General features: G+C 39.5%; 2 protein-coding genes across 3 annotated transcripts in view; one reads left to right on the top strand and one right to left on the bottom strand.

Annotated features, from left to right (window-relative positions):
* The window catches only part of rgs3a (regulator of G protein signaling 3a), a 160,544-nt gene extending 148,518 nt beyond the window's left edge, over window positions 1-12,026 (bottom strand). Inside the window, exons 1-2 of the mRNA XM_031277731.2 lie at window positions 11,874-12,026; window positions 5,175-5,302 (exon numbers count right to left, since the gene is read on the bottom strand). Coding sequence (XP_031133591.1) covers window positions 5,175-5,253 — 79 coding nt within the window. The 5' untranslated portion in view covers window positions 5,254-5,302; window positions 11,874-12,026. The remainder of the gene's footprint in view (window positions 1-5,174; window positions 5,303-11,873) is intronic.
* On the top strand, window positions 11,753-16,086 carry rabepk (Rab9 effector protein with kelch motifs). 2 transcript variants are annotated; one of them, XM_035991655.1, is made up of 8 exons: window positions 11,753-11,771; window positions 12,749-12,803; window positions 12,888-13,042; window positions 13,622-13,777; window positions 14,089-14,253; window positions 15,225-15,374; window positions 15,526-15,675; window positions 15,816-16,086. In XM_035991655.1, exons 2-8 carry the CDS (start codon window positions 12,751-12,753, stop codon window positions 16,040-16,042), a joined length of 1,056 nt encoding a protein of 351 aa, XP_035847548.1. In that variant the 5' UTR covers window positions 11,753-11,771; window positions 12,749-12,750; the 3' UTR covers window positions 16,043-16,086. The 2 variants fall into 2 exon arrangements, with proteins under 2 accessions (XP_035847548.1, XP_031133617.1); XM_031277757.2 differs by lacking the exon at window positions 11,753-11,771 and adding an exon at window positions 12,099-12,337.
* The last annotated feature ends 143 nt before the right edge of the window (window positions 16,087-16,229 follow it).

Genomic DNA, 16,229 nt, shown 5'->3' with positions numbered 1-16,229 from the left:
GATTTCCTTTCCTCAGTGTTGTTTGTATCTAGCTATTTCCCAGTCATATTTAGTTGTTCCGTCTGCATGAGCAACTTTCCTTTTCTATTTAATTTTGGATCTTATTCCTCAAAGAAGTCTGTTAACGTCAGACTTAATTTCATTAATAGTAGAACCAACTGTCATTAAATCCCCTCTCACCTAACAGACTTCCTGCTACACCTTTCATAAATTGTGAGACATTTAAAAAGAAAAGACATTCGTTACTGGCAAAATACTGTACGACATATTTAATCACTAAGATATGGAAAAAGAGATTGAAGAAAAGAGGCAGAGACATGAAAAAGCCTAGAGCCACTAAAAAGATGCAAGACACCTAACATTGATATTGACAGTGGGTCACTCCCCTGCTGAGCCTGCCCTTGTTCATGTGCCAGCTCAATTAGGCACAGAGTGCTGTTGCCTGTCCACTAACAGGACATGAGTACGGCCAAGTCAGCACTTATCTACCATGAATTTTGTAGATAATATCCCCAACCTGTGACCAAGATACTAAATAATGTGATTTTTTGAATGCAAACTTGAAACCCACCAAAGCACACAGACCAGCACAGACAAAATACATACAACATATAGTAATATGTTGTTGCTCCCCTAGCACTGCCAACGGGAAATCAAAAATCTCATCCAGCCTTGTGTCAGATATCAAGGTAAAACTTTAACATCTGTGGTTTCCCATGTCCAGACATAAAAAGAAACAGTAACATCATTTTTGCCATATTCTGTCAGACAACAAAATGTTTGAAATGACCTACTTTGTTATTGCAACAGGGGCCCTGCCAGTGATGCTGTCACTCAAGACAATGCTACACTGCCATGTACCTCTGAGCCTTTAGTCATGATGCTGATAACAACCCAGGGCCGTAACGAAAGAAGAGGACACACAGGCCATGTCCTCTTCTTTCTTAAGGTGTCCTTGCATATTTTTTTCACATGGACAAAATCAATTCCAAAATGAACTGAATAATCTTAAATACATTTACAATATTTTGAAAGTACAGAATGTAATAATAAAATACATTTTCAATTAAATTACCAAAAATCTATGTGCATCTATGCGACTCTCCGTTATCCTGTGCCTCTCTCTCCCTCTCTCCCTCTCTGCTTTAATAGGCTTTGCTGCTTTGTCACATTTACATTTGAAAACCTGTGTGCCCCTACCAGCATCCAATAAAGCCAAGCCAGGGGACACTGTTGGTCTTTATGTGACAGCTAAAGCAGCCATTATCAGCAGAAAGGAGCAAGAAAAGAGACTGGAGTTAATCCATGTTCTGTAACATTTTCTGTGAGAACTGGAGCAATTTAAAAAAAAAAAGTTGGGAAACTGCTGTGTTTAGGATTCAAAGTTTTCATCTGGGGTGAGCGCCAAATCATCCCATTTGATCGGAGGGGGAACAAAGAGCAGATTAGATGAGAGATATACAAAGTGTCCTTTCGCTTCCTCGCAGAATTTCTTTTTAACGTTATATAACTTTTAAAAAACATACCTTCCTCCGATAGCTGCCAAAACCAGTGAGCAGGAGCTCTTGCTGCATTACCTAATCGGAGGAGTAGATCACATTTATTGTGTCCATTGAATCCATAGAGGGGGACACCTTTATGTCAGATGCCAATATGCCTTGACAGACAGAACAGTAGAGCTCAGTGCACTTTAATCATGCCTACAAGGAACTTCAATCCATTACACACAATCATTGGCAGGCTTATCCATTCTGAGGAGGGAAAGAGAGATAACTGCTCCATGCACAATAAAAAATATGAAATAAAAATACAAATAAGGTGATAGCAAAAGACACTAAACACTGACACAATATTTTTGTTGGTGAAATGCTTATATATACACAATAATTGCAGGGTTAATTAAGGGGAAGGTAACAAGTAGAATAGTTTGAGAAACTTGGGAATGGGAAACTTGTAGAAAAATAAAGTGGTAAGAGAGACACAAAAATGCTCTAATACAAAGGAATAGAGAAGAGAGGTGCTGAGAATGACAAAACCACTTTTCTTGCGATAGTCTAAAAAACATCCATCTCTGACAAATAATAAGAATGCGAAAAAAGCACAAATTTCCATCTTGGAGACTCACAAACCCTTACTTTAAAAAATGACAGTGTCTATTTGTGTGTTTGTTGACATTCAACTAGATTTGAACTTTTTCATTTCCCCTTATTACATTGGAATACCATTAATTAACCATTAAACAACATGCAATCTGGAGCTACTAACAGGTTTTGGGATCCACACAATGTTTGATACATTATAACCAAATATTTTGGTAACAGTATTACCTCTGGTTCAGAGCTAACAGTTACATTAAAAGAGGCCAGATTCAGCATTTTGCTCATGTCACTTTTTGTAGACGCATCTCTAGTTTCCATTGCAAATTTGAGATCTGGTTTGTATTTCTGGGTTGGACATTCATTATTATTCTTTATAAATACTGATCCAATAGAAGTGTAAGAATAAAGTACAGTAATTCTCTAAATGAGGCTGGTCTTTGATTAATATCCCTTTAAAGCACACTTAATCTTTTAGTCTGAAAAGCCCTCTTTAAGCTCTCAGTATTCTCTATCTATTCTCCAATGTTTTATCTCTCGTTCTTCTCGTCTCTCCCCTTCCTCCCTTCATCTATAACTTTTACTCTGGCACTGCCTCAAACTCTAGTCAGTGGTGCAGTTATCAACTCTAGAGTGTGAACGTGACTGTCAAACAAAGGGTAGCAAAAAACACAAAAGCTGAACAAAGAAGAAACGAAGTTCAAACCACTCCCATCAGTAGCTACACATCAAAACCGGTCAAGTTACTTCAAATTTCCAAGCAGCAAACTGGGCCATTTTCTGTTACTATTAAGCAGCAAAAGTAAAGTTGTTGATGCCTGTGTTGTTGATTGGTTTGTTGTTTGTGTTACAGAATAGTTGTGGCTAGACTAAGACTAACCTGCAAATTTACAGTACATCAGTTAAGTCCTCTGCTACAACATTGCAAAAAGTATAAAATTATCAGTGAAGGAAATAATGAACAACTGGCAACACTATAGATACCATATTATGGAAAGAAACTGCAGGATATGGAAAACTATACTGTATATAAGATACAAATGCCCAAGGGGAAAAAAAACATTAGGTCCTGACCAGGTTGGTGACTGTAATTCACTCTTTGGCAGTGAAAAATCTTTCCCTAAGGGTGACCGCAGACACACTCTACCAAACAATAGAAGCATTATGGTCAAGCTCATGGCAAAGTTTGACCCAGTTCTGAAAGGGTGCACTATCAGAATGAACTCAGTGAATTCCTAAGCGGGAAGATTGTGTATAACATGATGCCACATATATGAAAACAAACATTAACTTTATTGTTTCAGATACAATGCCAATTGTCAGGCATGCCGAGCGAGGCTTGTTAAAATGGACCACAGAAGAAAGCTTGTGATCTTTCTTTTGAAGACTGCGGCGATCAGGAATATGGCTGTGCTGCCAATATGAGCGAGAATGAGGGTGTCAAAGCAAATTTATTATATATGTTATATATTATATATTTATATGGGTCAAATCTGGGTGCACAAATGCATTACAAAAACTCCCAAGACGTCTTGGGCTACACTGGGTACCTCCATAAACCCGTTTTATATTTTCACAATGAGTAAGTAAGTATTGGGATATATTGAGAGGCCACGCAATTATGACGCTAAAGTTATCAACAGAAACAAGATGGGAGAACTTAATAACAAGAACTTGAGGTGAGGGAGAAAGCTACTTTTTTGTTTCCATTTGTGTGCATCCTTGCCCCAAGAAATGCTTGTTACTAACCTAGCTCTGGGGAGTTTACTCCCCGGAGTCCTTCTGTTTCTTTCCCGCCCAGAATATTCCCTTGGATTAGGGTGGCACCACGATCTTGGTTGGAGCTGTAATTGTGGTCCTACGCTCTGCAATGCCCTGCAGTGTCTGGCGATGCTCTGCAGTGTCCGGCGATGTTCTGCAGTGTCCGGCTGCATCCGGCTGCGTCCTGCCAAGTGTCTGCGTCTTGCTACGCCCGCCCAAGCTGTGCTGTGCCATGCTACATCCTGTAACGCCCTTCAGTGCCTTGTTATGACATGAACTACTACGACTACCATTTGTAGTCACTGTTCCATTATCTTTGTGACTATTATTGCCACTGTTCAGCACATCCCCAACCGGCACCGTCAGACGCCGCCTACCAAGAGCCTGGGTCTGTCCGAGGTTTCTTCCTAAAAGGGAGTTTTTCCTCGCCACTGTCACACTAGCCTCTGCTAATGCTTGCTCTTGGGGGAATTACTGGAATTGTTGGGGCTTTGTAAATTATAGAGTGTGGTCTAGACCTACTCTATCTGTAAAGTGTCTCGAGATAACTCTTGTTATGATTTGATACTATAAATAAAATTGAACTGAATTGAATTGAATTACTGATGGTACATAAATGTTGAAGCACAATGCTCTGCTGATATAATGGTCCCTTCTCTGGGCCACTGCTTCAAAAAGGCAAGCCCAGCTCTAGGATGCATCTCCTTTAATAAATTAAATATAGACATAACCTATTATCTTCTATTCATTTAAAATATCAGTGGTTCTCTTGCACATTACAGCAATCATTGTCTGTACAGTAACTACATAGCAATTTCACAGTAAAATATAGATTTCTCTAAAGTTTTACAACAAAGGAAATGAATCCTCCAAATGCCTTTAAAGTCACCCACGGTCAGAACTCCCCACCGGGCCTCTTTCTGTAGGTTGCACCCTCCACCCTCCAGTCTGGCTAACACACTCCATAAATGATTCATGGTGTCACCAGATCAGGAGGGGCAGCCTCATTACCAGACCAAAGGACTTGTTGCTACATCTGAGCCCACATGTTGCTGCGAGTAATATGCCTCTCACGTTAGACACGCTGCAGGATCCAGTGTCTGTGCTGGCAGACCTATGTGACAGAATCCTTTATATAACTTGGACACATTCCTTTACTGTCACTAGTTTAGATTATGACAAACAGACACTTCTTTGTATTTTTTTGGTTGATGCTGTTATGGATGCATGCCAAAAACCTCTTAACTATCACATACTACAGTCAAAAACCACAGTATCTTTTCGACAAAAAAAAAATGAAAAAGAAATGAACCTCACCATGGGTCCTAAGGAGGAAGGATGATGTCTCAGGTAAACTGGCAGGGGGCTTCCGCAGATAGACTCTGAGACAGGTCATCTTGGAGAGAGCATGCTAGCTGCCACTGTAGACCAGATGGTTGCAGCAACTACAGAGAAGAGAAGAAACGGAACTTGATGCTTGTTTGTGTGTGTGTGTGTGTGTGTGTGTGTGTGTGTGTGTGTGTGTGTGTGTGTCTGTCACATTGACACAGGGCGTGTGTGATGCGTCAGTGCAGTAGTACTGGGATAGTAGTGCCTGTAGTTTAGCAGTTTAGTAGTTATTGCATGCTGCATGCTGCTTCTGCTTGCTACATTCTGCTTACAGCTACTGCCACCGACTAGCCCTTGTGCAAGGGCAAAAAGAGGAGCCGAGTGCGTAAGTCTCTTCCTGTCGGTACACAGCCTCTCCACCGCCAAGACTCCTACAGTGCCTCCTCGCGGCCACACACGGTAACTGGGCCCTAGCGGACCCAGGCTGAACTGTAGGGGATCTCGGAGCAGCAGTGGGCCCCAGAGGCGCGGTGTGCAGGCCCACCAAGCAGTGGACACGCCCTGGCACCCGCCAACCACTGCCCCAACCATGGGCAAATAGTCCCACTGCCTTGTGGGGTAGCCTATAGAGGCAAAGGCTAAGGGAGCACACCCTGAAAAAAAAGACGCAAGACCTCAACGGCGGAATAGGCGGAGGATGATGGCTGACTTAAGTGGAGCATCACAACGTCTGAGAAGGCGGATGAAGGCTGCAGCAGTGCTGGGTCTCCAGTCGTCTTGGTTTCCATGCCACTGGATCCTGACCCAGACCTGCCAAGGACATGGTGGGAGTGTGGTCTGCACACCCACACCCTCACCTTAATCCTTACCTCCGCGCAAGCTCCTTAGAAGTGGCACCAGCGGCAAGATCGCTGAACCCACTCCCCCTCCCACCCCCATACCTGGAGCAAGCGTCATCATCGAACACGATGGACAGCTAAGAGATGAGATGGTGTGTGTGTGTGTGTGTGTGTGTGTGTGTGTGTGTGTGTCTGTGGGTGTGTGTGTGTGTGTGTGTGTGTGTGTGTGTGTGTGTGTGTGTTTGTGTTTGTCCACTGTCTATACTGTAATAGCAACATTATTAGTTTTGTTATGGTTTACTATCCATTTAGCATCAAAAAGTGTACTCAAACTAAAAACTAAAGTCTGTTTTACATGGTTCATCTGAATATTTTTGATTCTGAATTCTGTATAATCTACCTGTTGTTTATTGTTACTAATAAGCCACCTACCGGTGATAGACAGCTTTGAAGTTGAGGCAAAAAATATATTGAAAAGACTGCTTTCTATTATAATACAGTAGCTTCCTAGTTTTCTATGGGCTGGTTGGTTTTGCAGCATTTGGAGCCGACCAAAGACAATATGGGCGACATTCACTGTACTGTTTACAACTGCACTTGGCAGCTGTCAGATGGATTTGCAGTCCTCTGACACATGTACACAGACAAGAGTAATAACATGTGAGAGCCCAAGGTTAACGTAACAATGTCTGCTCAGTTTCCAAGGAGAAAATAAAGAATATCACCATTTGTTTTAATGAACATTAAAGCATTACCATTAATGTTCATACTCACAATAAGACTCAATACATGACACAACCACTAAGACACACAACAAACCCTAAAAAATATAATGTTCTACGCAATTTCTTGTGCAAACAAAAACAATCTTAACTTTTAGTTAGAATATGTATTACTTAATATGCCATATTAATTTAAGACAACAAGGAACCAAAACCTTAAACAAAAGCATTTTACAGCTGCCTCCACAACAAACAACAAAGATGATACTGTAACAGACAAAACAAAACATGTTTTTAATACACAGATTAAGTCATCAGTGTTCTGTGAACTGTATATTGAACAAAGCCAGTTGTGGTTGTGTGGCAATAATCCAGATTACTTCACAGCATGATTTAACACACCTCTGGGTGAAATGTGACACAACAGCAATAGCTAAAGCACATTATTTTGACATCTTGCCCAGTGGCAGTGTACCAGTAACCCAGAGATGAACTTCTCTGCTAATCCTGATTATCAAACTGCCCACCCACCAAGAACACCGCATCCAAATCCAGCTTTTGCTAAGGGAGATGAAAAGAATCTGCTCGTTGAATTGCTTACCGCTTACCACAGTCCAAACACACAACACTCTCACAACAATAGCATGCATTCTGAGAACCTATTTTAAGATGACAAAACAATATGTCTACAATTATCTCTTTCTCCTGCCTCTTGTCTCCTCCTCAGGACTTTGAAAAGTCATAATTCTTTTCCTTTTTCCTCTAATTCTGTCTCTCCACAAAAAAGCCCCTGATTCATTTGGTCCTTATCAGTTACAGTGAAAGGAAAACAAAGGAGTTCACTGAAACTTATACTCTGCTTCCCTTAAGGGGAAACTGGGCAGATAACGCCACTGTGGCATGGCACGGTCTGTCTTAGGGGACAGATCTGGACTTTCACATGTCAGTCCCCCAGAGAGGTACAAAATACACACACTTTTTCACTAGAAAAAAATACTACACAATGCAAAGTCTGTCCAATTTGTCATATTTCGCACAGCTCCTTTTCAATATACTGTTCTATATTCCCCAATGTTTTCCACTATCTTGTCTTCACTCAGCGGGATAATAAAGCAGAGCATATTAGAGAAGAGTTAATTTAGTGTTTTTCATTTGGCGGGGGCTGACGTTTTACAAGCACAGTGGAAACACCCACCTCTATGTTTTTAATATGTTGTATGTTTTTTTCTTAGATAGATTTATAAATCTGTTAATTTAAGGATCTGAAGGCAGATGTCATTTTTAGTAAGTTTGGACTAAAAGAGTTACAGCGGCTTATGTTAACACTCATTTGGCAAAAGAATTACTCATATATGCAATATGTAGTGTGTTGCACTACACAACTTGAGATTTACATGATTAGGTTATCGACACACGATCTGTGTTATTTATTTTACATTTCAAACAAACTGGTGCAAAATGAGGCACATATGGGGGCACTGATTATTTAATGTTACATGGTCATATTTATTGGGATTTACAGGATCCTTGTGTTTGTATTGTTAACTACAGTTGATTTATTAAAAAGCAAGTAAAAGTTTACAAGTTCACAAGGGGCCAAATATTGGACAGATTCGGCCCAAGAGCCGCTATTTGCCTACCACGAGCAGTTTTAGCCCCTGCATGGCCAATATCACAAGCAAAAAGTTGTGGGTCAAAACCACAGTGCCCTGAAGATATATATAGCAAATAGTCCTAAGGCCCTAATAGGTTCAGGCCTGAAAGGTAAGTGCAAGGTAAAGACATACAGTAGTGTGTGCAAGGCAGAGAAGTGTGACAAAGGGGCGATATCAGGTGTAACTGAAAGAGGAAGGTAGAGGCGAGTGAGACTTAATTAAGATAGTAGAGATAAATAGAAGAGACTGGGACATGTTCCTCGAAGAGAGGAGTTTTCAATTTGCGTGAAGATTGGGGATGACTGTGCAGTTTTGACTGGGGGGGTGAATTGTGGAAGGAGAAGAGAGAAGGCTGTGTGCAGAGATGTCCAGATTGCCACAGGGGACAGCGGAGCACCTGGTGGTAGCAGACTGGACTGCATGGCTGCTCAATTAAGTGAATGACACATTATTTAAGTAGTAAACAATAAAAAAAAAGATCAGGATGTGGCAGACTAGATGCAGAACAAATGCTTACTTATAGATTAACTAAAAATAAAAGCAATAACGTTACAGATTAAACAGACTTTGAAATAAGTATTGACAGGACATTAAGGGATTAAAAGGAGATTCAACTAAAGCAAGTCAGTAAATATTTGGTAAGTGCTGTGAAGAACATTATTGCAGCTCAAATGTTTTAATTAATCAAGTAGTTGGTCAACAAACACATTTTGATAATCGATTCACTGTTGAAGTCAGTTATCACACAAAAATGCCAAACATTCACCGCTTCCCACTTCCTAAATGTTAGGATTTGCGTTTTTTTCCTGTTTAATGTTACTGTAAAATAAAGGTCTGTAGGGTTTGGACTGTCGGTCGGCACTTTTCCTTATTTTGGATATTTTATAGACTTAATTATTCATCAAAAACATCATCAATAATTAAAATAACTTACATTAGTTGCAGCCCTACCAAGAAAAAAAGAAAGAAATTGACTTCTCATTTGTGAATTCCTGTTATTCAAGTGATGCTACCCAAAAAGAAAAAGAAGATAGTTACTGTTGACATCAGCTCATCAACATATAAACAATCTTGAGCAGTGCTCTGTGTCCTGTCTTGAACCCTATCTTGTTTTCTGAATGTGCAATATCTTAATCCAAGCAACTCCATGAATCTATTATTCATTTTAGGATGACGTATTGCTTTTATATAGCAAAACCTCAGCTTGCTTTTGGGCATTTAACTTGTTGCATTCTTAATGTTCCTGTCCTGTTCATTTGATGTGTCAGTGTGAGCTACTAAATATTCAGTATGGTAATGCAGACTTTGCTCCAGGTCACAAGCAACGTGGCAGTCTAACTTGTTGTCTGAAAGTAGGAAATGCCAGCATCTGAACTATGGGCTTCATTTTTAAGCCAGAGGCTAACAGATTGTTTAACTGTGTTTTATTCTTTAAAGCTGCACTAACCTAAAAGTGCAGAACAACACACCTATTTGGCACAAATCTTACACAAGTAAAGATGATTATTGTTGCAGACAGTACAAAAAGTACAAATCACCCCGAAAGATGTTTGTGTTTTGCTACTTTTAGATATGAAACATCCCACAGAGTCAGAAAGTAACTAATCCATTCATTACTTTGCTCATTCATTTGTTAAGGAGGCTGTGTCTACAGAAGACTTAACTGATCCAGATTTGTTCACTCTGCTCCCACTGTATCTGCAACACTGCTGACTCTGCAGGACTCTTTGCATTTACATCAGTATGTGACTTTGTCAATGTATATTCCAATTAGAGATTAAATCTCGTTCCATGTTCCATTCATCGTATCTGATTCTGGGTACATCATTTCACACATTGCTCTCTTTTCCTGCCACAATATTTAAAAAAAGGTATGCAGTAATTGAAAGAAACTCATTGAATGCAAATTAAATACATTTTAGAAAATACCTTTTGTATTTATCCTAATAGAAAAGCAGCTCCTCACACAAAAAACTATTATTTCCTAAATAAATATATGTACAACATGCATTTGTGTTGTATGTTGTTTTGGTTACATAATTTTTAATACTGTTCAGTCAGTTCAGTAAGTTTATAAAATATTTAATCCTTTGTCCACATGTCAATTTATTACATTTAAGACACAAATACACCAGGAATAGCATACCGAAATATACAGGTTAATATCATAAACACTCACTCACTCACTCACTCAGGCAGTCCAAGCTACCGTTAGTACATTATTTGAAGTTTTAACAAAAAGACAATGGCACAACCTACTGGACATGTTATGAAATGCATTTTTTAAGTGCGTACATGTACTCAAAAGTTAATGTGGGCTCAGGCACTTCATCTTAAATATTGTTTCAAATTGTACTGGTAATGTGAGGGATGGGAAAATCAGTCGGAAACCGTTACATTTTCATTCAAAGAGACTGAGACATCGGTCTGCACTATAACCAACACATAGTCCCACAAAGAGGACTGTGTGAACCCTAGTATCTCTATTATTGGTTTGGCATGTGCAAATAAAGGGTTGCAGTACCTTAGCCACATGCTGTAGATCACAACATGCAGAATTACAGTACAGTACTGCAAACAATACGACATCCTACACATACACTACACACACTAATAACAATGGGAGTAGAGATCCAGGGAGATATGTTTTACTCTTAAACTACTCTAAAAGGGATGGATACAATAAACATACACACATGTAAAATTAAATATCTAATAAAAGGTAAAAAAAAAAAAAAAAAAAGACAATTAGGTGATATTGGAGGTCCAAGTGCATGGTTGTATCATAATGGATATTGTTCATTTGGGTGGACAAATATGAAAAAGTATCTGCTACGGCACAATAAAGAAGATTGTTACCTTATTTCCCAAGCTGTGACTCTTGGACTTTTGAGTCATTTGCATCACAGACCAAGCCTGCAAAACAAAACAAACAAAAATCTCAGTTTTAAAGGCATTTTCAGATTCTTCAAAGACTCTTGAGCACAGTAAAGACATTTTCTAAACTTGTTTCCCAAGTTGATGCACTCTTCCTACGCTGGTGGGTAACATTTTCCACGTCTGAAACAAGAACACTACTTACTGCTTACTAAATGTTATGTTGAATTATAAACTAATGGAACAGTTTGGAAGTAGATTATTTAGGATAGGTTACAACCACACCTTTCAATTTACAGAGAAATGTCACTATAAGCTGCCATCTGTGTTTGGCTGAAATAACATTAATTTAGTAAAATATTTACTGTGCAGCCAGGGGAATAGGTTATTGTTCCAGTCAAGAGTTATTCTTGGTATCCTGAAAACATTTTCAAAACAGTCATAATTTCTTGTCAACTGTTCTGTTGGGCTTTTAAAACGTTGACTTGACATGTAAGTGAAGAAAAGGTCATTAGTTATCTCTGTGACTCAAATTATCAATGCAAACCAGTGACTATGTCTATGATGCAAACAAGTGTGGTGCTCATAGCCTACCTTTTTACTTGAAGTGGGAAAAAGGAGGTTTTAGGTCAAACAGGAACTGAAGACACTTTTTTGAGAGTGTAAACTGGCAAAGACTTCTATACCAACGCCTGCAAGGAATTCACATTGATGTTTTATACATGATAAAAATATGAACTTCGTGGTAGCTCGTTGCTACATTCAGCAGTGGGATGGACAGGATAGTGCGCATGCGCCTTAGGCAACCATGGCAACTACGTTTGAAACTTGTATCAACCAACGTTGCCAACGTAACATTTACGTACGTATGTTTTAACGTAAAGCCGTCTTATCGATGGGACAGTGTATTAGCTAGTTAAGCTATCTTTACAGTCTCACGTAGCTAGCAATAATAACTACTGTCACTGTATGGTTGTTAGAAAGTGGTGCCAAAGGATACCGACTTCAGTTAAATGACACCGATAGTTGTCTCCTCTTTCCACCCGGAAACAGAACAGGTTAGTGGGGAGGAAGTTCTTCACATGATCTTTGAGTTAACGTTAGCATGTAACGTAGCGTCTTGATGGTGCTTAATGTGTTCCCCAACAGTGACATTGTCGCTAAATTAAGATAACGTTATATATTTCACAGATAATATTACAACTGTGTTTTACAAGCCACTCGTCACCAATCGTTTAAAAGAGGAACGCTAAAGCTTAGACTGCAGCTAGATTCCACGTAGCTAATGGCTTCTGTGGATAGAAGCTAGCTAAGTTATCATAAGGGGTAAAATCAGAAATAATGTTGACCAAGGCTAGTGTATCAGCTATTTGTTTTCGCACCGGATCACCACTGAAAACAGATTTATCTCTGATAAGAGAAGTATAAAAAAAACAATAACACTAGGTTCACTCATATATCTTTGACAGCCATGGAGTTTCTCCCAGTACTTGACCCTCTAGATAAACCCAAAGAAGGAATATGGTAAGTCATTTCAGATTATTTAATTGCACTTGTACGTTAATGAGCTAACTTTTTATCTTGCTGAAATTGTTTTGTTGTCAACAGGTATTCTTTGATACCCAGGGGCGGTGCTCCAGGAGTTAGTGTGGGTCACACCTGCACGTTTGTTCCATCTGGAGATGGAGGAAAAGGAAGAATAGTTATTGTTGGGGGAGCCAACCCCAGCGGCAGTTTCTTACATTCACATATCATAAATCTAGGTAAAAACAAAAATGAAAGCAAAGAACCTGTCCAGGCAGGTATATGACATCTGCATTATTGTGTTTTATAAATTCTTCACCAAAAATCTACAAGAAATATATTTTTAGAACTAGTTTGCATTGCTTTGGCTGTAGGGAAATTTCACCCACATTTGGACTTTTGTGGATACCATCAGCTGTTTGAAGACTTGTTACAAACATAACAAGTAAGACTCACAACAAATTTGACCTAGGGCTAGGTCAGTGTATAATCTAATTGTCGTGAAATCATAAACAATCACCACTGAAACGTGAAATTTACAGAAAGTGTAGGGAGAGAGATGGTTGTGAAAATGTTTATTATAGTGCAGAATTTGTTAATAACGGTATATTTTTAACTATTATGGATAAAGCTCCCATCATCGATTATAATAAAGATAACATAAGCTAAAGTTAATAACAGGGCATCACTTGTCACAGCACCATATTGGTAAAACACATTCATCATTTGTTATGTCAATGGCAGGGTTATTAGCGCGTTCCCTTCACATTCATATCATAGGGCTTTCTTTGCATTTTTGTCCTTCCTGACTCCACCAGATAATCATGAATGGGACATCCCAGACTGGGAGGGTATGGAGTCACGGTATGAACACTGCAGCTTTGTGCCAGAGAGCTGCCCTCAGAGCCTGTGGGTGTTTGGAGGTGCACAGCAGAGCGGCAATCGCAATTGTATTCAAAATATACAGCTAACAGGTACGTTTAAATTCACCTAGTAATGTGTAATCTTCATTAGTAGCATAGCACTCTGGTGATTTTGCAGATTAAGACGGCTTCACTCAAAGACGAGTTGTTGATCTACTGTATGAAATCATCTGCTGCAGTGTTTGTTTGTTGGTAGACTCTCCATTTTACGTTAGATGTAGATGTAATCTATTGAGGTAACAATGCCACTTGGTTTTTCCACTGTGTTGTAACCAATGTTGTTGCTGTGACAGACAGATTGTTTGGATAGTATGTGACGATTTCTGAAGACTGAGTATGATCCACTCTTTACATGTGTCCAGAGAGTGGGTCTCGCTGGAAGAATGTAGTGGTGAATGGCAAACCCCCCGGTCCCAGGACATACCACACCAACTCAGCCTGCATAGGGGACAAACTGTATGTCTGTTCTGGTGGGGAAGCAGGAGCTGCACCTGTCTCAGACCCCAAACTTCATGTCTTCGATACAGGTTTGTGTTTAATTAACCAGCTGCTTAACATTTGTATCTCCAGCACCCAGTAAATATTTCTACAAGGTATCTTATATCACCACCAACACTAAGATATTTTGCCCCACAGCCTTTTAGGCTGCCCTCTTAGTTTTGTTGCACCTGGTATGGCAGGCCAACTTGCATGTTTAACATTTTTATTAGTAAATAACTTTTGGTGACCTTCCATAATTCCCTGCATAACTGCTCTCAACTTCAACCTGAGCAGAGTTCTAATTAAGAAGAATTGAAAACACCTGTGTGGTTGTACAAGGCTTTTAATATTTTGTCACACTGAAAGCATCCATTTTGTAATTGTGATTATATTTGGAGAAAAGATTTGAGCTATTTGGGATTGCAAACATGGCAATATGAGCATTTTGTGTTTTGGTGAAAATGAATACCAAAATAATTGTGTATGAAAAAGTGCCATCATTTTTCTTACCCTATTAAACAGTTATGGGCAAGATAAATTATACCAGGCTTTTTGACAGTAGATATTTTGACCTGTCACATCAGGAAAAGCACAGGTGTAACTGATAACATGAATTAATAATGGCTGCAGTTCATTTAGGTGTGCCATTTCCAGGGCCCTGTTTTTGTGGATGCTGACTGGGAAACTTGAATGTAACAGAGCCTCATTAATGTTATTAGTCACACCTGTGCTTTTCCTGCAATGGAGGATGCAACTTGAATCCTTGAACCCAATGAACAGAGCCATAGATTAGTCCTTTGGAAAGAAAGTAGTGAATGTAAGCTTTACTGATGCTACCTGACTCCATATTATATACACAGATGTACTGTATCTGTGATAGTTTCACTGTGTGCAAGTCATTTAATAGCATTGGACATGTAATAGCTGCCGTAAATGAATACGTAATCCACCCATTGAAGGTGTGACTATCTTATTCTGCCTCAAGTATGTGATGGATTTTATCTTTTGGTGTTCCCAGTGTCTTCCACCTGGTCTCAACCAGAAACACGAGGCAGAAACCTGCCAGCCAGACATGGCCACATTGTTGTAGCAGTGGGTTCAAAGATCTACATTCATGGAGGCATGGCTGGAGACAAATTCTACAATGATATGTACTCTCTTGACACAAGTAAGCCTGAACTCTCATGAACCATAAGTGTAAGTTTATCTATTTCCCAGCTGCATTTATGTCAGATTATCATACAGAATGAAAATGTAGAGCCTCGGAACTTTGTTTTGGTTTATTTAAGAAAATAAAACCATGTGTCTACTGTTTAAAGGGAGCATACAGTGGGAGAAAGTGCAGGCCAAAGGAGACATCCCACCAGGAGTAGCAGCCCACTCAGCTGTGGTGCTGGGCAAGAACATCTACATTTTTGGGGGGATGACTGCAGATGGAGCTGGCAACTCCATGTACAGATTTAACACAGGTACATAATTTTTCACAAGTTATTAATGATTTGTAATTCATACACACTTTGACTACATCTACGAATGCTATGGGGCAGTTCTTCATGGAAACCTTAAGTTGAGCTTGTACATACTTTAATGTTAAACCTCCTGTTTGCAGACAAAAGTAGATGGTTCCTCGTGAAGTTTGAAGGGGATATGCCACCCAACCGCTTAGACCACTCCATGTGTTTATTGCCCTGGAAGGTGTGTGGTGAGGGGAATGGAGATAAGGAGGATGCCAACAGCCCAGCAGCATCCGAGACAATAAATCTTGCCTTTGCATTTGGAGGAATGGACACCCAAGGTGTCATTCATAATGACTGTATTGTGACAGTGGTGACATGATGTATTTATTTACCCAAGTTGTAATAAAGTGTAAAGTACTACTTTTACAAATATTTTGTTAAGCACTGTCAGTACTGAAATGAACATTGTTTAGCTAATTTCCTGAGTCCTGAAACATTAATCTGGGTGTGGTCAGAAAAGGCTGAAAAGTTGCATCATTTGAGCAATTGTTCAATATTTGTAAGTG

The sequence above is a fragment of the Sander lucioperca genome, chromosome 14 (genome assembly GCF_008315115.2).
Source record: "Sander lucioperca isolate FBNREF2018 chromosome 14, SLUC_FBN_1.2, whole genome shotgun sequence".
NCBI classification, from domain to species: domain Eukaryota; kingdom Metazoa; phylum Chordata; class Actinopteri; order Perciformes; family Percidae; genus Sander; species Sander lucioperca.
The sequence above is the reverse complement of the archived record's forward strand: the minus strand, read 5'-3'. Positions and strand labels throughout refer to the sequence as shown.

Coding starts and splice junctions, on each gene's coding strand:
- rabepk (XM_035991655.1), top strand. CDS start 12,751: ATGGAGTTTCTCCCAGTACTTGACCCTCTAGATAAACCCAAAGAAGGA. Junction 13,043..13,621: donor TTCACATATCATAAATCTAG/GTAAAAACAAAA, acceptor TGACTCCACCAG/ATAATCATGAATGGGACATC. Junction 15,375..15,525: donor TATGTACTCTCTTGACACAA/GTAAGCCTGAAC, acceptor TACTGTTTAAAG/GGAGCATACAGTGGGAGAAA.